We start from the raw sequence: 26,788 nt of genomic DNA on the forward strand, positions 1-26,788 counted from the left end.
TCTGAAAATTACTCCACTTTTCCATAATAAAATTAAACATCTAAATAATTCAACTAACATAAATCCATCATCCATTTATATTTTCCCTGTCTTCCCATGTCACCCAGCTCCTTTTCAGAATTTTCACCTGTCACATCTGCATTTGTTACCAACCTGCTTTCTAAGGTGAGGCCAACTACTTCTGTACTGGAGTCAGTCTCCACCACACTTCTTAAATCCTGCCTTCATGCCATAATCCTGACTGTTACAACCATAATAAATACATCCCTAAACACTAGCTTTGTGTCAGCCACTTTTAAAATAGCTTCTATAAATCTAATGTTAAAAAAGGTCTGGTCTTGATGCGGACAGTCTTAACAATTTTTGGTGCATCCCCTACTTACCTTTTCTGTCAAACATTCCTGAGCACATTGTAGCCTCCCAACTCATTAAATACTTAACTTCTAATAATTTGATGGAACCCTTTCAGTCTGCCCTCTAGCTGTTTCAGTCTGCCTTCCAGCTGTTTAAATCCCATCTCTCCTCTAGGCAAGAGTTTGTTAGTATTAGTAACTGCAGATCCAGTTCCTTGCCAGTCACACAAGGAGTTCCTCAGGGCTCTGTCCTTGGCCCTCTGCTATTCTCTGTATTATTTATAGCTTCAGATTAGGTTATCAGGTTTTGGTCTCATCCATTGTTTGAGATGGATATTTTGAGATCCCGAGGGGATTTAATAATACTACATGTAAGTACAAGTAAGCATGAGTAGCAAAAAGGGCACAGAAGGAAAAAGATAAGGCAGCAAAAGCCCCAACGTCTAAACTGGCCTCAAGTTCATGGTACGGCCTCCTAGAGATTGACCTGGAATAGACGGGTGAAGGTAGAGACCTGACACAAAAGGATTGGCTCCAGCCAAGAGCGTTAGTGGGAGCAAAACTGCAAGTGAGGTGGGCAAGGAGTATCTGTGGACTCCAGGAGGATCATTGGAGCCGAGCATGGCCTTTTAATCCACAATGCAAACTTCTGCTAATTCTAACCACGAGTCTGCAACATCATCTACTACTGAACTCACAACTCCGCCTACAGAGATTGGAGAAAATCAAAACGCACTCTACAAGCTGAAGGTAATGATCGCCACGCTCAAGGGGAACATAAATGATGTAGTGTGAGATGTAAAGAAGAACAATAGAATGAAATAAAGAACGAAATAAAGGTCCTGAAACGTTTAAGTACTAAGTTTACTACAACCTTTACAAAGCAAACGTTCATGACCTATATTGAAATAGTTGAACAATAGGCTCCTGCCTTGGAGGAAAAAGCAAAAGCTGCAAAATCTGAATGCAAAGTGCTTGCGGACAAACTGGTAACACTGTAAGATTGATATAGAAGGAACAACAACAGAACTGAAGGTCTTCCTGAAAAATGGGAAAGTCCAAACCCAGTGAAATTCATAGCTGAACTATTCTTTAAAATAACTGGAGAGGACTTTAAATAAGACATCAAGATCTCTGCAGCCTAACATATACATGGATCAAATGCCTCCAAACCAAAACGCCTAATTGTCAGTTTCGAGAAACTACAGGCCAAATAAAATCTAATGTCCCTTCTTAGACAGAAAGATGACATTTTTTTAAATATCCACTATCATATTTTCCCAGATTTCTCACCTGCAACAGCTGCTAAACATGCCACATTCTACAGCATTAAACAGTGCCTATGTAGAACTTAAAAATCTTTTATAGAGCACATTTAACTTGTTTAAAATTGTGCAAAATGTTTCCAGGGCAAGATTCAACTTTTGAATGTTGCACTCTAGCTCCAACCTCACTTAATTTTAAATCGCATATTAATCAGACCACTAGGACAGCATTTTTTCACTTAAGAAACATAGCGAAAGTTAGACCTCTTATATCATTGAAAGATGCTGAGAAATTAGTTCACGCTTTTGTTTTCAGTCGTCTACATTATTGTAACGCACTCCTCTCAGGACTACCCAAAAAAGACAAAAATCATTTGCAACTAGTGCAGAATGCAGCTGCTAGAATCCTAACTAGGAAAAGAAAATCCAAGCACATTTCTCCAGTTTTGATGTCACTACACTGGTTACCTGTTTCATTCATAATTGATTTTAAAATACTGCTTACGGTTTACAAAGCCTTAAATAATCTCGCTCCATCTTATATATCGGATTGTCTGACACCTTATATTCCAAATCGTAACCTTAGATCCTCAAATGAGTGTCTGCTTAGAATTCCAAGAGCAAAACTTAAAAGAAGTGGTGAAGCGGCCTTCTGCTGTTATGCACCTAAAATCTGGAATAGCCTGCCAATAGGAATTCGCCAGGCTGATACTTTGGAGCACTTTAAAAAACTGCTAAAAACACATTACTTTTAACATGGCTTTCTGATAATTTCACCTTCATTTAATCCTGATACTCTGTATATTCAATTCATTATAATAACTATTCATGGTGGCTCTAAAATCCATACTGACCCCTACTCTCTCTTCTGTTTCTTTTCCTGGTTTTCTGTGGTGGCGATCTGTGCCATCACCACCTAATCAAAGTACTGTGATGTCCTACATTGATGGATTAAAAGCCAGAAGTCTACATGAAGTCTACATCATCAATTCCTTCCATGAGAACCCTGAATACAAAGAGGACTGTTTTATTTATGTTAGGTAGAATGCCCAGAGGGGACTGGGCGGTCCCGTGGCCTAGAACCCCTGCAGATTTTTTTTTTCTCTCCAGCCGTTTGGAGGGTTTTTTTTTTTTTGTTTTTTTCTGTCCTCCCTGGCCATCGGACCTTACTCTTATTCTATGTTAATTAGTATTAGTTAATAATGTATGAAAATGTGCTATATAAATAAATGTTGTTGTTGTTGTTGTAGGGCACATGTTCTGCGCACGCACCAAATTAAAATTTTGGACAAAAATATTTGCGTGCCTATCAGATAGCCTTGGTGTCACAATTACTCCTAACCAATTAACAGTTGTGTTTAGTGTACTCCTAGACAGCCCTAAAGTGGAGAAGAACAAAGAAACTGTAATTTCCCATGCTACACTACTAGGACATAGACTTATCTTGCTCAGCTAGAAGAATCCCACCTGACCACTCTTAAGTCAGTGGGTAAATGATGTTCGGCACTACTTGAAATTCGAAAAAATAAAAATTCTCTGTTGAAAACGTTTAAAAAATATGGCAGAATCTAATCAATAACATTTTAAAATAAGCATTCCATTTTGGGGAAAAGGATACCCTTATTTTCTTGCTTCTTTAATAGAGTAGCTGTTGTTGCAGTCTCATCTCTCTTTCTTTTGGGTGGGGATTGAATTTTGCTTTGATTTGCTAAATCTGACTTGACTGTATGGAATGTTATCTGTTTGTAATTAAGATCAATATAAATATAAAAAAGAAAAGAAAAAGGTTAGCATTTTTATGTAGATGATAATCAAGTCTATTTCAATGTTAAAAGTGGAACTTCATTAGATTTTTCAGCTCACAACTTGCCTCAGTGAAATTAAAACCTGGATGGAGCAGAACTCTTTAAAATTAAATTGTAACGTAATTGAACTCCTGTAAATTGGCACTAAAGCACAACTTAAAATTCCTTTTCAGTCACTCTCGACAGTGATCTCATTAGACCTTCTTCTAATGCAAGGAGACTTTGTGTAATTATTGATTCCTCCCTTTCTTACTGCACCCTCATAAACCACATTAAGAAACATTCTTACTTTCACCTCTGTAAAAATATCCCGTGTGCTCTCATTCCTCTCCTTTTTTAATGCTTGTCCATGCTTTTATCACATACTGCATCAATAATTATAAATCCCTCTGGCAGGTGCCCCTTATACAGTAATCGTATATCTCATCTCCAGCTGATTCATAACTCTGCTGCAAGAGTCCTTAAATAAACCAACAACAGCAAGCACGTAACACCTATCCTGCCTCGCCTTCACTGGCTTCCTGTGTCTTACAGGATTAAATGTACAATTCTATTATTAACATACAAAGCTTTAAATGGCCTGGCCCTGGACTACATCAGTATCTTCTCCATCGCTATGTTCCTGTTCGCCCACTAAGGTCCTTTGATTCTGATTCTTGTTGTGCCCCACACTAACCTTCACTCTATGTGTGATGGGGCCTTCAGTTGTATAGTGCTCCGACATTGGAATGACCTCAGTAAATGAATTAGATCAGCTGATTCCATTCATTCTTTAAAATAACACCTTAGAACTCATCTGTTCAGAAAGGCTTTTAACTTAACCTAACATTCTACCTCTTCTTTCAGTTTACCTCTCTGTCCAGATGCTCAGGATAATTTGTGTGTATATGTTATATCATAAATGATGTTATTTGTTTCAGGCATTTCTTTTAGTATTGAACTTGTACTCTGGTTTATTTATTTTTTTCTTGTATTATGTTTAATGCTTGTATATCCTGTATTTATCTATTTAGTGTTCTATGCAGACAATATTTTTATCCAATGTTACATAAACCTTGCTGTTTAAATAAGCACCTTGAGCATAGGAAAGGCACTAAATAAATAAAATGCATTATTATATTTAGTATTATTATTAAGACTAGAACATTAACCTTTACATTAAAGAAGACGGAGCAAAAACGTCTGTGGTAAGTGAGCTTGTGTAAAGTACAGCAACTCACGTTTTCAATTAAAAAAAATAGATAAAGAATAATTTGAAATTGCTACTTAGTAAACAATAGGCTTGTTAAGAATGTTAGCTTCCTATCTTCTTAATAAACAACTTATAAACAGTTGATAGGTTTGTGGCTTTTTTTAAAGGTTTGCGCTATGTTTATTATTTGTTTGCATGTGTAATAAGGTGTAAGCTTTGGTAAGAAAAAAGTACTACATAATTAAAATGGTAATTCATATTTATAATTACAACTTAAGAATAAGGAATATCTAGATGGCACACTGAAAAAAAATACAAACAAAAATAACTGTATAAATGCATTTATACAAGCAAAAAAGCTGAAGTGCTATATATGATTAAAAATGATTACAACCCATAAGTGCATATATACAGTATTTACATGTAAGCAGTGCTTAATTGCCAATATCAATTAATTAAATCTATGTGTGAGAATGTATTCCTGTATACAGTACAGTATAGCATAGACATATAGTCACACATGCATGTTTGTGGATCACCATATTGGCTCAAATCATGTATGCGATACCACTTCAGGATAAAAGGGAATGCTGTCACAAATAGCCTTGTCTCTTCCCCCTGTAGCTCCGTAAGCTTAGTGAATAATCATCAGTGGTGATCACTATTTTCTTTACAGTGTGCTTACACCATTGACCACCTGCTTATTTTGATAAGAAAGTCCTTTTCTCTGTTATTATTAAATGGGGTTGATTGGATGACACTCCAGTTTTTTTATGGACTTGTCTGTCCTTCAAACCTTGACTATATATATGTATATATGCGCAGCGTGACAGCATGTAATTATAACAAACAATTTATTTTCTTTAATACCATATGAATTATGGATAAATATTTAAACATTTTTCCAATCAATATCAATCAATCTTTCATTTATAAAGCGCATTTGAGCAAAACTAATGTTGACCAAAGTGCTGTACATAAACAGAGAATAAAACCAACTTTAGTATAAAATCAATAAAAATATTAAACATATACAATTGTTAAATATAAATCAATCAATAAATAAACAAACACAAATCACACCAAACCATTAAAAGGCTATGATAAAAATAAGACACTACCACCTTTAAACATCTCTATGTGCTAATGAGAAAAGAAAAGATTTTAAGAGAGATTTAAAAATATAAAGTAATAGTATTTAAAGACCAAATTAAAAGGGTAGACTATTTCATGGAACAGCGGCACCACAGAAAAAGCATGATCCCCCGTCGAGACCGCAGAATGGGACAGAAGTTTTTGATCAGATGATCTTAAATGCCTAGAGGTTAAGAAGGGGTGAAAGAGATCTGATATATAACATGGTGCCAAACCACTGAGTGGTTTAAAGACAAACAAAGAAAATTAAAACTACAACAATCTGTATATTACTGGCAACCAATGATGAGAGGCCATCGCTATTTTATTAGTTAAAAAAGTATACAGTATGTTTTAAAGAAATTTTGTGAATTTTACTTATTTTTGTTGTCGCTTAACAAAAAGCCTACAATGTTTCATTTTGTTAATAAAAATTGAACAAGAAGCACATGTAGTCTATAGGTAACTTATAAAAATACTAAACTTAACACTTTAATATAAAACATAAGGCTTCTACATATCTGTGTATGCATGGCCTTAATGCAAATTTTTTTTTAAAGAAACAAAAAAAAAAAATTCAGAATTGGTATTGGAATATGCTGGTCCAGTAACATGATATCGGTGATTAGTATTGGCCCTAAAAAAACCAGATCAGAGCATCTCTAAATCGGTCACTTAAATGACTGCAGATCAGTATATATAGCATACAGATAAAAACAGGAGGATTAGGTATTAAAACATTACAGAAGGGAAGATGCCAGCTGTAAGGGCTTCAATATCTAACAAACTTCTCTCTTGGAATTTGTATTGTGGCACAGCCTCTAATGTTGGGGGAATTGGGCAATAAACAGTAAACATCCTGTGAACAGAAATGCTGTGGTACAGTGGACAGTGGAGAACTGACGATTGAAAAAATATTATTTTTTTCTGAGAAATCCTTATTTCCGCATTAATGGGAAGATGGTGAGGTTAGCGTGAATTCGTTGATCTGTCCTGCCTTGTGTCAACAGTACAGGCTATTCGTGGTTCTTTAATGGTATGGGAGTGTTTAATTGGAACATATTTGGCTCCTCCATATCAACTGAGCATTATTTGAATGCCATACATTGGGCATCTTCATGTTGCCAACCATGTGCATTTTTATGGTCAAAGTTTCCTATTTCAAATGGATACTTCCAGCAGGGTAATACGGAACGTACAGCTGGCAAAAGTATTAAAAAATAAGAAAGTTCAACATGGCGGATGTTGTAGACCGTTATGACTGTTACACATAGAATTTCGAAAAGAAACCTGCTCAACTTTTGTAAGTAAGCTGTAAGGAATGAGCCTGCCAAATTTCAGCCTTCTACCTACACGGAAAGTTGGAGAATTAGTGATGCTCGAAAGTTCAATATGGCGGCTGACAGTGGCATCATACCACCGAAATAAGTATGTACATCGGTTTCGGTTAGCGCAGGAAAGCCGCCTACCAAATTTCGTGAAGATGGGGCCATAAATAAGAAAGTTCAACATGGCGGATGTTGCCGACCGTTATCGACAGTTATGACCGTTATGTGTAGAATTTCGAAATGAAACCTGCTTAACTTTTGTAAGTAAGCTGTAAGGAATACGCCTGCCAAATTTCAGCCTTCTACCTACACGCGAAGTTGGAGAATTAGTGATGAGTGAGTGAGTGAGTCAGTCAGCCAGTCAATCAGTCAGGGCTTTGCCTTTTATTAGTATAGATTATTCCAAAATTATATTAAATCAAGGGAACGTGGTGCGCAATTTCTTTTCATACAACAAAGGCATGCCTCACGGAAGAGCACACTGACATGCTAGTCTACAGTACTTTGCAAGAATGTGGAAGTTATAAAGACATCATAGTTTAGTTGAAAAGTGCAATGTGCACAATTTACATTTATGATTAGCTTTTAAGTGTGGTCTGTTTGGATGTTACTTTTTTGAACAATTCTTTACAAAAACTATCCGTTAATGTTCTTTTACTTAAATATTTATTTGAATATTTTTATGTATACTGTACTGTTTACAAAAACTGCAATACTTATTAAATTAACTTTTAACATTTATAGCACTTCACTTTTCTGCATCAGCAATAGTGTTTGTTTTCATCAATGTAAAAAAAGCAGTTGACCAGATTTAATTAAACATCTTTACTATTTACTGAATATAGAAGTTTGATCTTGCCTTTTACAAAAGATTGCACTAATTGAATTATTTAATGTAATTGTTAAATTTTCTTATTTTTTTCATCAATCAATCTTTTATTTATAAAGGACATTTAAACAAGAAATGTTGACCAAAATGCCATACAGTATATAAACACAGAATAAAAACAACTTCAGAATAAAATCAAAGGTAACAAAGATTTTAAAATAAACACATATCTTACAAAATAATTAAAAGCCAATAATAAAAATATGACACTACTACCATTTTAACCATTTCCATATGTCAATGAAAAACCAAGAGATTTTAATTGAGATTTAAAAATATCAATAATGTTTAAACACAGAATGTAAAAGGGTAGACTATTCCATAACACGGGGCAGCCATGTACAAAAGCAAGATGACCCTTAAACTTCAGTCAAGACCACAACATGGACAGGAGTTTTAGATCAGATGATCTCAAAGGTCTAGAGGTTGAGTAGAGGTGAACGAGGTCTGAGCTATAATGTTGTGCCAAACCACTGAGGGCTTCAAAGACAAATAGTAAAACTTTAAACTGTATCCTGCAGCCAATGAAGAATGGTAAGTGCTGGAGAAATTTGTTCTGTCTTCTTTGTATCAGTCAGGAGACTAAGCTGCTGCATTTTGGACCAGCTGCAAATGGGATAGGGAATATTGACTAATGGCCAAAAAAAGAGTTACAGTAATCAAGATGAGAAGAAATAAATGCATGTATAACTAACTCTAAGCCTTTAAACAAAAGATTTTAATGCAGACAGAATTGCAATTTACTTGAATTCATTTTATTAGGTTACATTATATACTGTATTAAGTACTGACAATAGTATTGAATTTCAATACTTTTATTAGTATCACATTGAAGTTAGAAATTTTGTTATTGTGACAACCCTAATGCTGTGTTACAAAACAATCCTCATTTCAAGCTACTTCCACAAACATGACTGTGCCTTTAATGGCCAACACAGTCTATAAAAGGGGATCAGTCCAGTGAGGTAGAACAGGAGGTTCCATGTATGAAGAAGGGTCCATAGAATTGTATGTTTAAAGATGGCTGGAAATGTGTCACTATGTGTTACAGTTTTGCAATATGTTCTTTACAAACACAAACTAGCTATTTGGGACTATGCGTTTTCAAAATGTGTTGTGCATGCTACACTCATGAATGTTTGGCAGTATTCTAACTCCATAAACATTTCCTAATGATAATAGCAAGATCCCCTTCATACAGTATGTTTCCTTTTTTGGTTGGTTTTATTGAACATTTCCCCTGTGTGCCCAGAGCCTCACAACAGGTATAGGATTTACATTTTCCTCTCTCTCCCTGTGCCTCCTTATTTCCACCTCTCTGTTTAATCTCTTATTCCCAGTCTGTTACAGCAATTAGCCATCTGTGAATTTTAATTAATATAGTTAAGACTCACTGTCACTTTTTTATCAAACGAGTCACTAGTATAAGTGAATTATTTTTTCTAAATGCTTACAAAATAAAACAAAAGCTAGATTATAAATAAAGCCAAATCCCAAGAACTACTGTTATACAAAATATATAGCATTTGTTTTCTCTTGGGGATTAAAAAAGGAGCATGACATAATACAATGAAGTTGATGCCCCACACTTCCTTCAATAGTAGTTGAGTTTCACAAAAAGAATATATCTTTATGAAAACAGTTTTTGAATAAAAACTTACTTGATATATGTTCAATCTCAAAAAATTAATCAATATGTAGGAACAGCCTCTGCTTCAAAGTGCTCATATTTCTCAAGAGGCATTTTTCATGTGTAGTTTGCATAATTATCAAAGTATACAACTGAGCTGTTTTCTGTTCAAGCCTCTCCATGTTCATAACCATTTTTCTATATCTCTGCATTCTATCTTAGTCTTCACATGGCAAGGAAGAGCCATTAATTTAAAGTTCTGGTAGAGCAGATTGTACTTGTTCAATGGCCAGTCTGTAGCCTGCAAGTCATCTACTGGGCTGCTTGCATTTATTCTATGACATGTGAGTCCCTGTCTTGCACCAAAATACACAAGGGTGAGTCTCAGTACTTTACCAAAGCCAGCTTTATTCAGCTTGAAACAGGAACCGCACAGTTATTTATTGTAGCAGGATCTACCACTTTCCTATACAAAGATACAGCAATCAGTGAGGGTCATGGCCAGGTTAGTGGCCAAGTAATATTGTTCCCTGCATTTATAATGCTCCTTGCATCACCCATTGACAACAGGCACTTATAGCGCAATGGATCACTGCACAGCCTTGGGAGCCTGTGGTTGCCTCTGCAACAGATAAGCTGTCTTTTCACAGAAGCAGCGATCGTGCTTCGGGATGCTCTTCTGCGTGTCATACTGTTGGGGGATTCCCAAAAGAACTTAGGAACCTCACAATGCCAAGCACTTTGTTGGGACTTATAGGCCTGAAAATTACTGTTAAACACTGCTTAAGCTTAATGACACAGCAGTATATTAAGTACACAAGGATCACACTCACTCTTATCCTCTTCCATAACCTCAAGTCACACTCTACCTTTAACTCTTCGAATTTACAAGCCTCCATGGTCTTTGTTTTGGTGTCCTAAACATGTTATATGTGAATATTTGATAATAGCACTTTATAGTGCTTGGTATTCATAACACAATGAGTTATAACCTCTGGGGACAACAACAGGTTAGTTAAAAATGCATCCCTTTCCATAACCCATTTCTCTTCACTTTGTTTTACATTTTCTATCATCATATAGGTTCTGCATATATCCTTGATATAGAAGTGTTTTTTTTCATTAAAATGAAATGTGCTAAAAGTGAATTATGTGTTGTAACATATGTGTGCATGGGGAATAGCTTAAGGGCTTGAGTGATTGTAATTCTCTGCTGAGACATGAGGTGGTGCTGTACAATAACAGCATCTCTTCACCTCCCTCTGTAGATTGACACTCTTCCACCACTTCCAGGATCCAACTACCTGGACCTGCCTCTTCCTCCCAGAATGCCTTATAAATTGAGTAAATACCATCTTGGGCAGTCTGACTGGATGAATAGCTGGAAGATTTTGTTTTTTGCGCACTTAAACCACTTTCTTTTACCATGTTTTCATGCCTTTATGTATACAGGATTGGCCACACATGGCCCAAAAAATCTTTCTTTCTTTTTGTCTCTTTACAGTGTACAATCATATAGTTATAATCACTGCAGGATGAGTTTTTGGGTTGTAAATGTAATGACAATGTTAATTTTAAAAAGTCCTGAAAATGATGTAGATTCAGATTATTATATATATATATTAAATTACTATTATACAGCAGCTGTAAAAAATTGACTTTTTTGGTCTCTCTTAAAATGTGAATGATATAATATTAGGTTTAAAATAAGTTGCCATATCTCTTTATCAATATATTACATTTTTATAACACTGAACAATGGATGACACAAACTGCTTGAGGACTAGGTCACTGTCATGTTCATACATGTTTTCTTCTTGTACTCTAGTTCCCCTATCCCATATGTAGGTTTTGTAAAAATTGTAAGTCCAAATTGCTTTGGAGTGTTTAGATGTGTGTGTGACTGTGCACTTTGATGGACTTATGTCATATTTGTAGGTATTTCCTGCCTTAATCCTGATTCTGCCAAGATAGTGTCAAGGCTTCCTGCAATTGTGTTTATATTATACCATAGCAAAATTACATTCACTGATTTATCTCAAAGATGTGAGTTTTTAATGAGGCAAAGTAAAAAATGTAATGCATAATATGTGGTACACCCTTCAGGCAAACACTTTAATACATACAAAAATATTTGGATCAGTTGTCAGGGAACCAAACAACACCACAGCAATACGGATTGCGTGTCTAAGCAGCAAGATATCACCATTAGGCTGCATAATCATCACATTCAAATACCTAAGAAATTAAAGGAGGCAAAATATTATCAAGACCAATCCTAAGAATCAGTATTTCTCCCTAATTAAAGGGTACTACACCAACTGAAATCTACTTAGTTTATTTAACCTGATCAGCTATTTCACATTTAAAGATATAGGCAGTATCTCATGTGGCAGTGTGATTCTTGCCACTAGTTGAATAAGTGTTTCTAGCTAACAACATTTTGTGTTGCTTGACAATGACACACACACATACATGAACAATTTATTTAATTAAAAATTATAGTCTTTAGAGCAACTGGTTCTAGCAGTTTTTTCTTTGATTTCTCATTGTTATTTTTGGCATGGGTGTGCTCTTTGAGAAATTTTGTCTAATTGTATGGCAGATTATTGGTACCACATTTTCTCTCAGTGTAAATAAAAATGTAACAATCTATAAAATAGTTCCATCTATACTTATAGTTGTCTTACCAGGTAGTGAAAGACTTACTACCCCTGCCATATCATGTACAAAGTTGAACGACTGAGCTAATACACTCTACCTTCGACATTTACTGTATGTGGCCAATTTTAAGTACAATTTTAAACATGAAAATAAAAATTCTGATTTTTTATTGTAAAAAACAGCTTACTTAAGCTATACATCATACAACTGCCTAAGCACAATTTCACCAAATATCAGCAGAAAGAGTTCTATGGTTTGCTTCATTTAATTACATTTATTTTATGGTTACAATATAGTACTCTTGGTTTCAGTAATGTTACTTAACTAAGAACATGATAATTAATTCTGATCAAAAGTACCATGTCCTTGATCCAAGTCCAACCCAGCTCCTCAAAACCTTATTTGTATCATCCACTAAGCAAATGACAAGTATAAGTAAACATTTCTTAAAAACTGTAATTGCTTTTAAACCCTTCAAATACTTTATTGGAGAACCTGAAGCAAGACACTGTAGTACTACAAACAGTTTGGGCATATCTATTTTTTAAAATTTTAGAATGACCTAGTGTCAGAGTTCAGCTTTTATTTATGTTTGTCAATATACAGCTGACAACAGCATTCTGTTCCAGACCATAAAATTGCTCAGTTTTACTAAAATGCATTAAACATATGTTTGACTAAATAAGATAACTCAGATCTGCTTAATTCAATTTAGTGTGGTGTAAGAACTATTCCTAGAGGATCAGGTGCAAGGCAGGAAGTATTTCAGCACAGGGTGTTGGTTATTTGCATAGAACACTCAAATAGAGACAAATAATAATCCTCACTTAGCATAAGAACATCTTGGGGAGCTAACCAGAGTTGCTGGAGAAGAACCAGTGCAGATATGGACAGAATGGTTAACCCCATACTGACAGTAACCATTCAGGTACCTTGACCCTTAGACTCTGTATTTGTAAGTAGCAGAAATGAACATTATAGCTACATACATTCTAAATTTCTCCAGAGAGCTGCAAAGAAGTCCATTTCCTGATATTTTTTCTTCTTAAAGATAAAGAACTTTACAGTACATATCTATAAAACACAGTATCTCTTCCTGTCATATTTCTTGTTAACTGGCCCAGTAAAGTAAATAGCTTTTTGCCTGTTTAATGTTTGCCATCTCACTGCTGAGCACGCTCACTCAACCTGTGCCAATTAAGAGTCAGAAGGCTTCCTAATCTGTCCATCTTTGGGAAAAACAAACCAGGTATTAGGAACATTCTGGAATTTATTTGGTGTTCTTCCCGAAGACACAATCAAGGCACCATCCTTCTCAATTTTTCTTTGTTCAGAGCACATGAGTACCAGTTGTTCTTACTTTTCCTCTTGATTGCCAACCTTAAAGTAAATGTTATAATAGACTTTCTCCAATTTAAATATTTATAAAGTATTTCTTTAATAAACTAAACAAACAATGTTGTAAGCTTAATGTTAATTGGACTAGCAGTTAATAAAAACAATTGCACATACTGTAGATAGTCTTGATTTGATTTATAGTTTTCAGATTTGACATTTTGTCATAGATTCAAAATAACCAGAATGCATGGATTTGGACTTCTGGTTTGAAGTTTTGTAAGGTGCGGCCATAGGCAAAGAGCTGCGGAGTATAGGGAAAGACTCATTAGTGGTAGGAAATAGAAGGCAAATATGCACTGCCAATTGGGGAGCACCTTGACATGCACATGAAAAGAATGGTTTGGGATCATGAGGGACTGTCTTGAATCCAACAGAAGGGACGTAGTTGCATATTTCTAAGTGCAGACAACCCAGGAACAACAGTGGAGGCTTGACACTGAGGCAAGAATATATGCAGAAATATATTGCACTGCCAGAGTTAGCTATACTGAACTTGCAGGAGTTCAACAACATTCCTTCAGGATGCTATAGACTACTCGAAAAGTAGTGTGTATTTTCTGCAGAGGCAAGTGTGTATTAGCAGCCACTGAGTCTTGAAGACTTGAAGAATCTCAAAGTGTTGCTTAGAAATGATGGGGATACTTCAGTAGGGATTGATAACCACTTTCTCCAGGGGAGAACTGAGTCTAATGTCAGGAGGTAAGTTAGGGTGAGGATGAATAAAGTCCATAGGTGAGGGATTGTTTTTTGTGTTTTTTGTTGATACTACACCACCTAGTTCCAATCAACAGCCTGTAGTATTGGATCAAGTGGAGTTGCAGCATTTTGCTTTCTCTTTCTTGCAGTATTTTGTAATTTTTGTTTTCCTTTGTTCACCCTTCCACGTTTAATTTAGGAATAAAACACATTAAGTCTAAATATAGTGTAAAATTCACAACATTCAAGCACAAATTTGAATTTGATATTATATATTCCCCTTGATATTTAATTAAACAAGATCAATGACAAATTATCCATCTGTAGCACAATATATCCAGGTCTTTTGGTTCTGCAACAAATTGCAAACAGTAACGCTTGAATCAAGACAACCATCACTTTTGTAACATCATTGGACCAGAGGGGGCACGCTAAGTCATTGCATTAACTTCTTCTCAAACTAAGTTTACTTTACTGTATGTCAAGGAATGGTTCAATGCTGAATTAATAATATACACACTACTTTTAAATACAAGAACTGTTCAAAGTGTGTCAACCTACTTATTATCCATTAGTTAAAAACAGGAGACCCCTGAACACTAAACAAACTGCCCCCAAACCATTAAGAGACTACTATATTATTTTTAATACATACATGTTTAAACATTTGGGATTATTTTTTTAATCTGTTTCCTAAAAATATTTTGTCTGAATTTGAAAATAAGTCATTTACTGTAACTTTCCTTTTATCATCTCTCTAAGGGTTGGTTTTCAAGTTTGTATGAGAATGAATTCATCTCGACTGTGGTTGGATTTTGGGTTGCCATCAAGGGGAGTTACTCATACCTGTCTGTTGCTGTGTAGCTAGGGACTCGCCAGGAAGTAGGCACTATTGTCTTTAGGTTTGACCATAAACTGGCAGCTTGCAGGGAAGTGAGGATTCTACACCTCTCATTGGGTTTGAGTTAAAGGATCTCAATAGTAAGCAAGCAAAAGACATTATGCCTGCGAGAAGTGCACAGGATTTCAGTGTGCTGTACTGCACTGTCCTCAGAGGTGCTATATATCTCCCTTTCACCTTAACCCTTGATCTTGACCTGCTGTAGTTCATTTTCTTTGGGATGCTTGATCTCAGTTTGGTTGAACCTTTCTTAAAATCTTATTTTTGTTTTGCATTTTAGCTAAAGAATGGATAAGAAAAAAATTGCAGAAAGAAAAATAAGAGAATATAGCAAGTAAAAACAAAGAATATGAATATATAAGAAAGTAGGATTTTTTTAAATGATCCACAGCTGTGTCTTCTATTTATTATCACACCTGTCTTAAGTCATGAATTTAGTGAATTCTGTTATATAGGTAGTCAGAATTGAATTTGTTAACTGTCTTTAGGGTAAATAATAAAACTGATTAAAAACGGTAAAAAAATAACTTAAGAATTATCAGGAAAACATAGAAATTTGACTGATAGTGAAGCAGGATATATGGCAATCTGAAAGGTACTATACAACCATTGTAATAGGAGTGATGGGTTGACTAGCTGGCATTTAAAATTAATAAAGATCTTAATGCACAGCCATGCAAAAAAGAATACAGTGAGGGAGACTAATAGAATGTTTGAAAACAATGAAAGGTAGAAATGCAGGTGAAAGGTGTGAAAATGTTGCTTTACTTGTTTTATAAAGTAGAATGTTTGAGGAAAATGTGAGTGATTAAATGGGTTAAAAAAATGCAGAGTGTGTCTGAAAAGGTATTATGCCTAAGAATTTATATTTAAGTGGGGCTTCTTTGTTTGTGATTAGTTTTACAAATGTTAATACTGTTTAAATCATTAAAACAATTGTTGAAATATACTGTGCACACAAAATTAGGAATATCTTTTGTAAAAATAAAGAGAGCTCCTGAATTATTTTGGGTAGAATAATACAGTGGGTTATAAAAAAGTATATAATGAAAACATCTCTACGTTTTCCTATAAAAACATATATGTAAATGTGAAAAACCTCTTTCCTTCAAACCGTGATGAAGTTTTAAGGAAAAATGTTCATTTGATAATTATAAAATACAAAGGAGACACCATATTCTGTAACTGTCCATTTATATGTCTTGGAAATTTGATGCTTTTGTACTTTTGAACAGCTTTCTTATGTGTTGATCAGTTGCAACAATGCAAAGAAAATATGCATATTTTCAAATCTTTTACTTATAATCAAATTCTAGAAAAATGCTTTTCTACTTCTTCATTTGATAAATCCAGTACAGATTACTTTTTTACCTTCCATGTCGTATCCTTATCTCTTTACTCTTCTTCAGTTTCTTCCCATCTCGAAACCATTTGAATTCAGGAATGGGGTTTCCTGTAGCTTCACATTTCAAAGTGAGCTTTTCTCCCTCACGGACTGTAATATTTTCGAACCTGTTCAACTGTGGGGCAGCCCCTTTGGTAAGAAAAAAAGAAAGAATGTAATTAAAACTCAAATTATTATAAAAAGCAACCTGTGAGCTTTTTAATTTATTATAAACGAGAACCATTTATAATATGTGCAAGGAAATGTACATCATTTTACTTATTAGAAAAGATGATTTAGATTAAAGATAAAAGGCAAGCAGGGTGAACTTATAATTCATATATTAACATCAACAATGAAAAATGGGTATCAGTAGATGATATAATAGGTTATAGGAGACATGTATTGCACAAACTTTATGAAAACAAAGGACACTTTTTTCCCATGATTTGTATAATCATTTCTCACACATAAGATAAGCTATGAATAATAGTTCTAAAGCTCTATTCAATTAAGTTAAGTCTTTCAAATCTTTGGAGTTAGGTTATCCCTAGAGTTTTGCTTTAATGATCCTGTTGAGAATGCAGCAAAATTAGACAACAAAACACACAAGAACAGGTGTGGAGTATGATGTAAATCTTGCATAGTTTGCTCATCAAATGTCAATTATATCTGCTTTTCATAAAGCTCTCATCTTTTAACTAGGAGTGTTAAATTTCACAATGGCACTGTACATGGATATGCTATCAGTACATATAATAATATAAAATACTATGTTATATGTATGTATCGAAAGTAGACTGTTCACAAAAAATGTTTTCTAAAGAAAATTTTGGAAGTCTTTGGCCTTGGGGGAAGATTTTAACATATGGAACCCCATTAGCTTTAGAATGCACTTAAGATAAATGTACCAATGACACTGAAATATCTTACACTATATGTTACATTTCTGTCTGGATGATAACATTTTAACAAATAATAAAATTAAAAGAAATATAGTTCTCTACCTTGAAAGTAAAAAATTTTATATAATGTAACTAAATGTCTGCTTTTAGCCACCTCATTTATTTCCCTAGTATTTTGTCTTAAACATACACTTACAGAACACTAAGTACCTCAGGCTGACAAATGACATATAAAAATGAATGATGAAAGCAGAAAGGCTGCAGGAGTGTACAGATGGTGGATAAATTTAGTTGAAACATTGCCCCATTTTTTTGTTGGTGACCTTATGGTTCACCACTTTAAAAGGGTATCTTTGCAGTTTTCTTAACACTCTAATTTCAAAACTGGTTTTCATGGATTTGCAGCTTGTCATGACAGCATCAGGGAAGAGAACAACATATATCTGAAAAAACAATAAATATTGATTGAGTTAAAGGGCAAACTCACTTCATATATTCCTCACCCTATTTTTTGCAGTTACTAGTACCAACATCATTCCTCATATTAAATTCTGGAGAGTTTCTTTGGACAACATGTTGATAAAATGACAACCCAGCTCTGAGATTGAAAATGACAATTTTTCCACTTTTATCTTCTTAACCCGCTGTATTAAAATGGAGGGTAAAGTGGGACCAGTGCCTATTGAATCATATTCATTTTGTTCATGTATGTCTGTTTTTCTGCACTTAGCTTTCATAGTTACATCATTTTCATCCATGAGCATGAGTAACTTCAGAATCATTTTTCACACTAAAGCACAAACAAGAATATTTAGGATATTCACTTTGACAGGGTGATGCTGACAAAATTTACTTGTTGGGTTTCTTTTAATTCAGTCAACCATCATTTTTACAGTATGTTTGAAATTGGAATATATTCAGCAATGCATGCAAAAATAAAAGATAAAGCAATGCAAGACAACTAAGTAAATAAGATATAAAACCATTAAAAGTTATTCTGCTGTTAAACTTATCCATAAATATAACTAATATGGCTATATATATAGTGGCCAGTTAACTCCATAATTGTACAAGACAAGTTGATAGACTGATTCTGAGACCATGGGGTTTGAGCAGTGAGAATAAATTTAAGGAGTTAAACCCTTGCATCTTATGCAATCGATAATTAAGAGGTGATGTGACAGAAGTACTTAAAATGATGAAGAGAATCAGCCCAGTAAATGCCAGCTGATGCTCTAAAATAAACAATTAAAACAGAACTCAAGATTTCAGATGGATATAACTTAAGGGGAAAATTTGCACAAACATTAGAAAGTGTTTTCTTCACACAAAAAACAACAGACACATAGAATTAATTGTCAGTGAGAGTAGTAGACAAAAGTACTACAATGCCTTAAAAATCCTAAATTTTTATTTTTATTAAAATTATTAGAGCTTTAATTGGGCTGAATGACTTTTTCTCATCAAACCTTTACTTATATTCCAATGCAGCATGTTCCACTCTAGGAAAAGTGTACAATGCATTTTAATTGGTGCTTGAATTGATATCAGTTAAATTAAATTTGCCATAAAATTAATTTAATTAAAGCCTGGTAACAACAACTTTGCATACCATAAACTTTCAAAACAAAAGGAAACTAAAATAGATTGCATCTGCTAAACAAAAAAGTGTACACATTAAATCTAGGCTTTAAAATGTTGTTAAACTTAGAAACATATGTCCTCACATGTCATAAAGACTCAAGAGCTGTTTTTAACTTTTCATTTTTCAGCATTTAATTAACTTTGACCACAGCAGTGCTGCAGTGGGACCTGCCTCAGAACTCTAGTTTCTAGAAGTCACAGTTCTAGTTTGGGTTTCTTCTGTATGAAGTTTGCAGGTTCTCCCTGTGCTCCAATAGGTTTCTCTCACAATTCAAGAACATGCTTTCAGGTTGATTGGCTTATATAAATTAGCTCAATATGTATGAATGGTTCCTAGAGATGAGCGAACCCTGTGGAATTTGCTTCATTATTTTGGAGAAATCACAGAAATGTTCAGGATGTTTGCTGAACCCAGCAAAATGCATTAAAGTAAATGGGGAAAGAGGAACTGAACTAGTTTTGAATGGATTATAATTATGCAATGGTCTTTTAGGTGACCCTGAGAGCTAGGGAAGCATCTGACAACTATGCTGTGCTGATTATTGCGACCAAAAATGTGACCTGAGCTTGTAAAATGGAGGGGTAATCGCGCCCCAAGAGGACACAGACGCCACTGGGAATACCCCTGAAACACAGACTACCCTCACTCCTTACCTTCTCTCTTGCGCAATAACGCGCGTAATACAAGCCTCACGCGATACTCCACTAACTTAAAAGCCTTGTGCAGCGCCTGTCGGTTTTGTGAGCACCGAAGTGCCCTCCCAAGATAGGTGAATGTGCCAGCTGCAAAACAGTTTCCCTATGTGCTTCAGGTACCACCAGTTGTTCAATAAATCCCCTCTCCAAATGATCTGAGATCACTCTGGAAAGGCAACCATCCTTTTCTATAAAATGCGGGGTCTTCACAACTCCGGAATCACGCTCTTGGTAATAAGAGACATTAGCAGAGCGAGCCTGTTTAAATGCATATTCTAAGGCGCTATCAGAATGCTGTAAACGCACAAAATCTGATTGTTCGTTAATGCTCGGTTTGTGTTCGGAGGGGTTTTCAATCTGGGAAGATGTAGAAGGACCAGTCCATTCTGGAAAATGGTCGGGGGTGACCTCCGTCTCACTAGAGAGATCGGGTTCGATATCTAAGTTGGGTTTTACATTTTCCCAGGCCGCTACCAGTTCGTCTTGTTTTTCTTCTTCTCCCCCACCCAATCAAGTTTAATATTGGACTCGATTACTGGTCCCTGACATTTATTAATTAGTCTAGGAAAAAGGGCATTTCTCCGTCCTATGAGTAATGGCAATGGGCAGGAATCTGAGACTGCAGTCCAAACTTTAAAATGACGACCCCTGTAAGTTAAAGGAAGAAGTAATGTTTGATACAGGAATAAAATTCCTGTTTTCTACAACCACCTGTGTCTCTGTGCAAATCTGTGACCCAAGCGTGACAGCTTTAGGGCAGCAGTGCTAACAACCGCGCTGCCTTGCCTCAAGCAATAATATATGCGCATAATAACCACTAACAAAATACACAAAATGGTCATAGACTAACAAAAAAGATTATACATATCTCATCGAACTCACAGAGTTTCAGTCTTCAGGGCACAAATTGGCCATGCTATGCACTACTTTTAGAACCTGTGCTTCAACATGCACTACATTGTGGCAGTGTCCATGCAGTTGGTATGTCTTTTTTGTTTCTGATCTATCTATGCAGTTGTTTTACAGTTTATTCTGCGAGTAAGGAGATAGAAACACCTTGTAATTAGTAATAAATCTTTCATTATTTTTATTTTTTCAAAGTGTCTCATGTTTTCTGACTCAGGGAGAGGGAGGACTTCTTTAAGGTTTATTCTGACTCATTGTTGGTCACCTGGCTAATTGTGTAGCATTCAGCCAACATACAAAATTAGCCATGTGGTGCAGCAGAATCAGTATTATATATTTTGCAGCATTAATATTCTCTTAGTGGTCAGCTAATGTGCATGTTTTTTGTTATATAATAACACATGTGGAGTGCAAATCTGTCTGGAGTGCACGCATGTAATTACATAAGAAATTTGACAAATTAGAAAAGACCATTCAGTCCTTCAAGCTTAAATGTTTCTGCTTCAACTACATGTCTTGGTAGTCTGTTCCAGATATCCACATTTATTTGCATAAACAAGTGCTTCCTGACTTCAGTCCTAAATGCACTTCCCCTTAATTTCCACCAGTATCCTTGAGTACATGATTCACCCTTAAGTTGAAAGAATTATGCTGGATCTATTTTATCAATGCCTTTAAAGATTTTGAAAACCTGAGTTAAGTCCCCAGGCATTCTGCTCTGATTAAGACTAAATAGGTTTAATTCTCTAAGTATTTCAGAGTATAACATGCTCTTAAGTCCTGTGATACATTTGGTTGTCTCCTCCTGCACAGCTTCAAATGCTGCTGTGTCTTTTCTGTAGTGTGGTGACCAGGGGCCTCATGTATAAACTGTGCATACGCACAAAAATGTTGCGTAAGCCTGTTTCCACATTCAAATCGTGATGTATAAAACCTACACCAGCTCATACCCTGGTGTATGCATGTTCTGCGCTCGGTTTTGCAGACTGGCGGCACCCAGCATCAAAGCAGTGCTACTGTTCCAGTGTGGTTTCTCTTTCTTTTTTAGATCCACATCCCTGACGTGGCTTTATAAATACACTGAAATTAACTGCATATTGTTTATTAGTGTAATGCATCTGATTGAAATTAACCTGTAACAATATAATGGCCCACGGAATGGCCAAACTATTCCAAATACCATAGCTGCTTTAGCGTTGTTACTCTCACTGCACCTTCTTTTTCTTCTTTCAGCTGCTCCCGTTAGGGGTTGCTACAGCGGATCATCTTTTTCCACATTACTCTCACTGCACCACTCGGAACAGCTGATTAGAAAGAGTATTATCGGTATACAGCATCAAGCAAATGCAGCCTCAGCCATACTGCCTATTTGAACTGCTCTCACACGACAAACACTTTAAAACTTTTCCTGTACAGACCTCGCGGTTCAGAAACAGTTTCATCCCAAGAACTATAAACGCACTGAATCAGTCCATCAAGTGCTCCTTGTAGAACTGTTTGTACTTATTAGTACAATCACCTCACTGTAAACTTGCACTACAGTTATAATATTGCACAACCTGACCACTTTATAAAGCACGTATTTACATATGATGACAATATCACTTTTAAGATGAAATGCAGCAAAATATGTTTATTTTATTATACAGATTAAACTTTAACTTCATTTAAATAATCTACAATATATTGTTAATAATTAAACATGTGAGGACACGGTGTCGCTGCGCTAGCAAGGATCTGGCGCTCCGTTCACGAATTGTTTCTGCCTCGCACTGTATGCTTGCTGGGACTGGCGTGACACTGGAAGGATAGAATATTTAAACATGTACTAAGAAGATATTTTAATGTTCCTTAAAAGTTTTGAAGAATCGCCGTTCTAAGCTTACAGATGGATTAATGTCTATTACAGAGCTGATTGTGTGGTGATTGGGTATTTGGAGAAAGAAAAGTAAGGACAGGAATTGGAGGTTAGTATGTTTGAAAGAGACAGTACTCCTGCAATAAATTATTTCATCAAAGGTCGCGCACAATCACTATACCACCGTGTTCCCATGTTTAATAACATGCTTTAACTCCTGTCATCATGAAAATTATATCAAGTATACGTCTCAGTATTTTAATTATTCAGAGAGCTGTAATATTACGAATGTAATGGATTCTGTGTCCTGTCGGAGGAAGAGAAAGCACGGAAGCACATAGTGATTCACACACATACAGCACATAGAAGATCAAATACAAAACAAAGCATTTAACGTGCTATTTTAGTTACGATAGGAATTGAGAAACTAGTAAATTAAACGATTTTAAGATGAAGTTTATGATGTTCTACTTTAATGACAAAATAAACTACGTGATTAAAGTGGAAATTTCGAGATTAAATTTGACATTTTGTGCTATTTTTCCACTGTGTGTCTATTTTTTTTTTCTCTGTACCCTAATAAGGTTTCATATGAAACTCAGACGGTGGGCTACGACTCGCCTTTTCACGGCAACTTTGATATCAGACAACTTCTTTTTTATTTCGGGCACTGTGCGACTTTTTTTTTATTGTTTATACCACTGTTTAAACCAACAAATAGTACGTTTTTCCTTGCTTCCACTTGTTATTCGCTGAATTTCTATTTCCCCCCATGCTTTTGCCATTGCCTTTTCACAGAATGCTGGGCTATTTATATTGATTTGCATATTCAAAGAGGCATAATTATGGGAGGAGCCGGGGCAGGACAGCAGGCACGTGCACATGCATTACTTTTCACACTGACCGGGATTTATGTAGCGGAAGAACGTGGAAGTTGGCGTTCGCACAGATTTATGCATCTGGATTTTTTTGTGCATAAGCACATTTCCCCTTTTGTGCAGAAATTGAAAAATGAACCTACAGTACAAGCATTTAGTTTGAATTTAGTTAGTAGTGAGTAGAAAAAGCTGTGGCTAAAAGTGTTCTAAGAGAGACCCTCTTAGAGGGGATGGAGGGGATTTTCGACATTAAATGGCATTTTTTAAGTGTTTGCCCAGTTTTGAAGCTTGTCCAAATCTTTTTGAATTGTTTTTGCTATATGTTCAGTGTCTTCCACCAATTTTGGTGTCAGATTGGATATCAATATATACAGCAGTATATCGGTGAAAGTTTGCGCATGGCTACTACGACTCTGTGGCATCTCTTTGATGTCACGTTGGCCTCACAAAGAATCATGGGGCGTTGAGTAAAAAAATAATGTTTCTCTCAGCCAGCCACACAGCACATTTCCAGGAAAGTATTCGGTGGACACATAGTCACTCCGAAATATGAAACGCTTTGCCAAATTTCACCGATCAACACTAATTATGCAACTGTTGTTATCATGATGTGACTTTGAACTGGATACAGGTTTAAAAAAGATGGATGAAATCAGCTTCAATCTGTTATTTATTGGTTTTTTTTTTAAATAGAATTTCTTTCATTTTAAAATGCTAAGAGGATTGCACAGGTTTAAAAATAGATTAGCAGTATAATGCAAAATGATGTGCTAGATATATATGTAGTTCTCTATGGATACATGTAGTAAAAACAAATAACACATTTTTGCTCCCGAAACTTTTAAATAGAAGATGAACGGCTTAGGTGTTAATTAAGGAGAGAAATAATATATTAATATAATAAATATAATATATTATTTAAATAAGCATTGCTATGGTTACTCTAAGATGGTCGGTCACATATCTTTACCAATGTCTTCAGACATTGCCTGGACATTTTATTCCAAGCACTGTTAAAATGCTTATAGACAGGCAGAGTGGTAATATAGTCTGCAGCAGGTTAGCCAGATTGCAGTTTTGTGAAAGGACAGTGGAATTTCAGATTTTCTTCAGTATTTATTGTGGTTCTTTTTGCATATCCTCTGTTTTTAATGTCAGTGTAGTTTTGTGCTGGACTATACTCTATACCCTGTATTGTCTATTTTATTCAGTTTGAAGTAAAGTACAGCTCTTCAGTAAATGACAGTTCTAAAATTAGAATACAATGTTAAATGTGAAAGTATAGCCAATATTGAGATTATAAATCACACTTGTTTATAGACAACATGAGTGTACATGTTTCTGATTCAACATAAAAACATACCCCGAAGGTATCATATTTGGGCAGGACACACCTTGAGACATAATGACAGCATAAACAATGAAGGGCCAAGAAAAAACTACAGGCTGTAATCTTGTGACATATCAATCAATGATATACTGGCTGTATTAAGCAACACTTAAGAAGACACATGTTAAGGCTTGCATTCTTTCTTAGTGCCATGTTTGTGATTACTACAGAAGATTCAAGATTGGACAAAACTGATGAAACTGACAATGTTCTGTACTATTCCAAAACAGTATTTGTCTGTGTGGTCGTTCTAATTTTTTTTTTTTTGTTAGGGATGCAGATAGTTCTGTCATTGGGGATCTTTTTTGAAATATACTAACACTCCTCATATGTTGTATACTTTGTGCAGTGATACTTTATATAGTAGATGTTCCTACCTTGTGCCCTGTGCTGGCTGGGATTGGCTCCAGCAGACCCCCGTGACCCTGTGTTAGGATATAGTTTGTTGGACAATGACTGACTGACTGATTTCTTACCTATTATTTCTAGACAGATATTTGAGAAAAAAAATAATTGTATATAATCATGTATTTGGGTTTTCTCAGATTGAACTGGCCTGTAATAAAATAAAAAAAATGATCTCCACTTTTAAAATTACATAAGGATTTCTTGGTGCTTAGCTTGCTCTTATGAGAACAAATGTTCTTGGCTTGGATAAGCACAAAACCACATGCAGATCATATGTATTTGCATCAAGGGACACTAAAAGTAAGAGCAAACTAATCTATTTTCACCTACAAAAGTCTGAGATGGGAATGACCCTACACGTCACAATTTATCTCTCCCTGCGAGTCAGAGCTTACTTTGTGGAGATAAAATGCTGCCATTTAGACATGCTAATGTAGAAACATTATATTGTAGATTTTCAAATAATAAACAAAATGCTACCTTTTGCTTCATGTTTAAAAAGAACTTTCATCTTGAAAAACTGAATCCGACACCACATATTATATTTATTATAAAAATCAAATACTGAAAAGTCAGAGTTAGGGAAGACAGTGAGACAGAACTTTGATATGTGTGTGTCATTTTAAGGAAGGGTGTAATAGTATAAAACCTGTTGAGTTATCAGAGCAACACTAAACTCTCATGTTCCAGCGATCTCCTCTTCTATTTACTTTTACTCTGTTTGGAATTTATGTATCTTCATCTGATAAACTGATTGAGTATATTTTTATTTATATTTATTATCTTGAAAATTACAGCCATTACATATTCTTTAAATTTGCAAAGGTAAATTACATTTGGTTTTCAAACTCACAAAAGAAATACATATTAAAATAGGGACTGTGTGTATTGTGAGATATTAAAATTAAAAATGTAATTTTGCTTTTTGGAACTGCCTGAATCATGGATCACATGTTGTACTTAAAATTGTACTATATATATGCAGCTATGCCAGAGTTAGGGAACAGCATAATGTATGCGTTTTATTAAATATTAACTGCACAATGATACAGCAATAACATCACTGCTTCAATTTATCCCAAAAAAAAAAAAAAAACATCAAATGAATGAATTAAATTATACTTATTTACTTAACGTATCACATGAAACAAATGTCTGGGGACCTAAAGGTTTAGCTTCTCCACATACAGTGACTTTGTAAAGTTTTCCGAGTTTTATTTGAAGACTACTGTTAAGCTGAAAAGCTCTGTCATCTAATATTTAAAAATACCTGTTTATTCTTCTTCCCCCAACTTAACCAATATAACAAATATGAACCTTAGAAGGAGAAGGAGTACAAAAACTTAAAAATTGGTAATAGTCATTCATCTATTTGGTTTTAAAGCTTTAGAAACTCTTTTACTATATACACCTCAGAAACTCCATTTTTGTAACAAACATTTTAAGGATAAGGCTGCCACTTGT

General features: G+C 35.1%; 1 protein-coding gene across 4 annotated transcripts in view; it reads right to left on the reverse strand.

The window, feature by feature from the left end:
* The window catches only part of LOC120541981 (pro-neuregulin-2, membrane-bound isoform-like), a 664,098-nt gene that overhangs the window by 162,126 nt on the left and 475,184 nt on the right, over positions 1 to 26,788 (reverse strand). For all 4 annotated transcript variants that reach the window (XM_039774031.1, XM_039774029.1, XM_039774030.1 and 1 more), the window contains exon 2: positions 16,627 to 16,789. In XM_039774031.1, coding sequence (XP_039629965.1) covers positions 16,627 to 16,789 — 163 coding nt within the window. The remainder of the gene's footprint in view (positions 1 to 16,626; positions 16,790 to 26,788) is intronic.

Source organism: Polypterus senegalus, chromosome 13 (genome assembly GCF_016835505.1).
Source record: "Polypterus senegalus isolate Bchr_013 chromosome 13, ASM1683550v1, whole genome shotgun sequence".
Taxonomy (NCBI): domain Eukaryota; kingdom Metazoa; phylum Chordata; class Cladistia; order Polypteriformes; family Polypteridae; genus Polypterus; species Polypterus senegalus.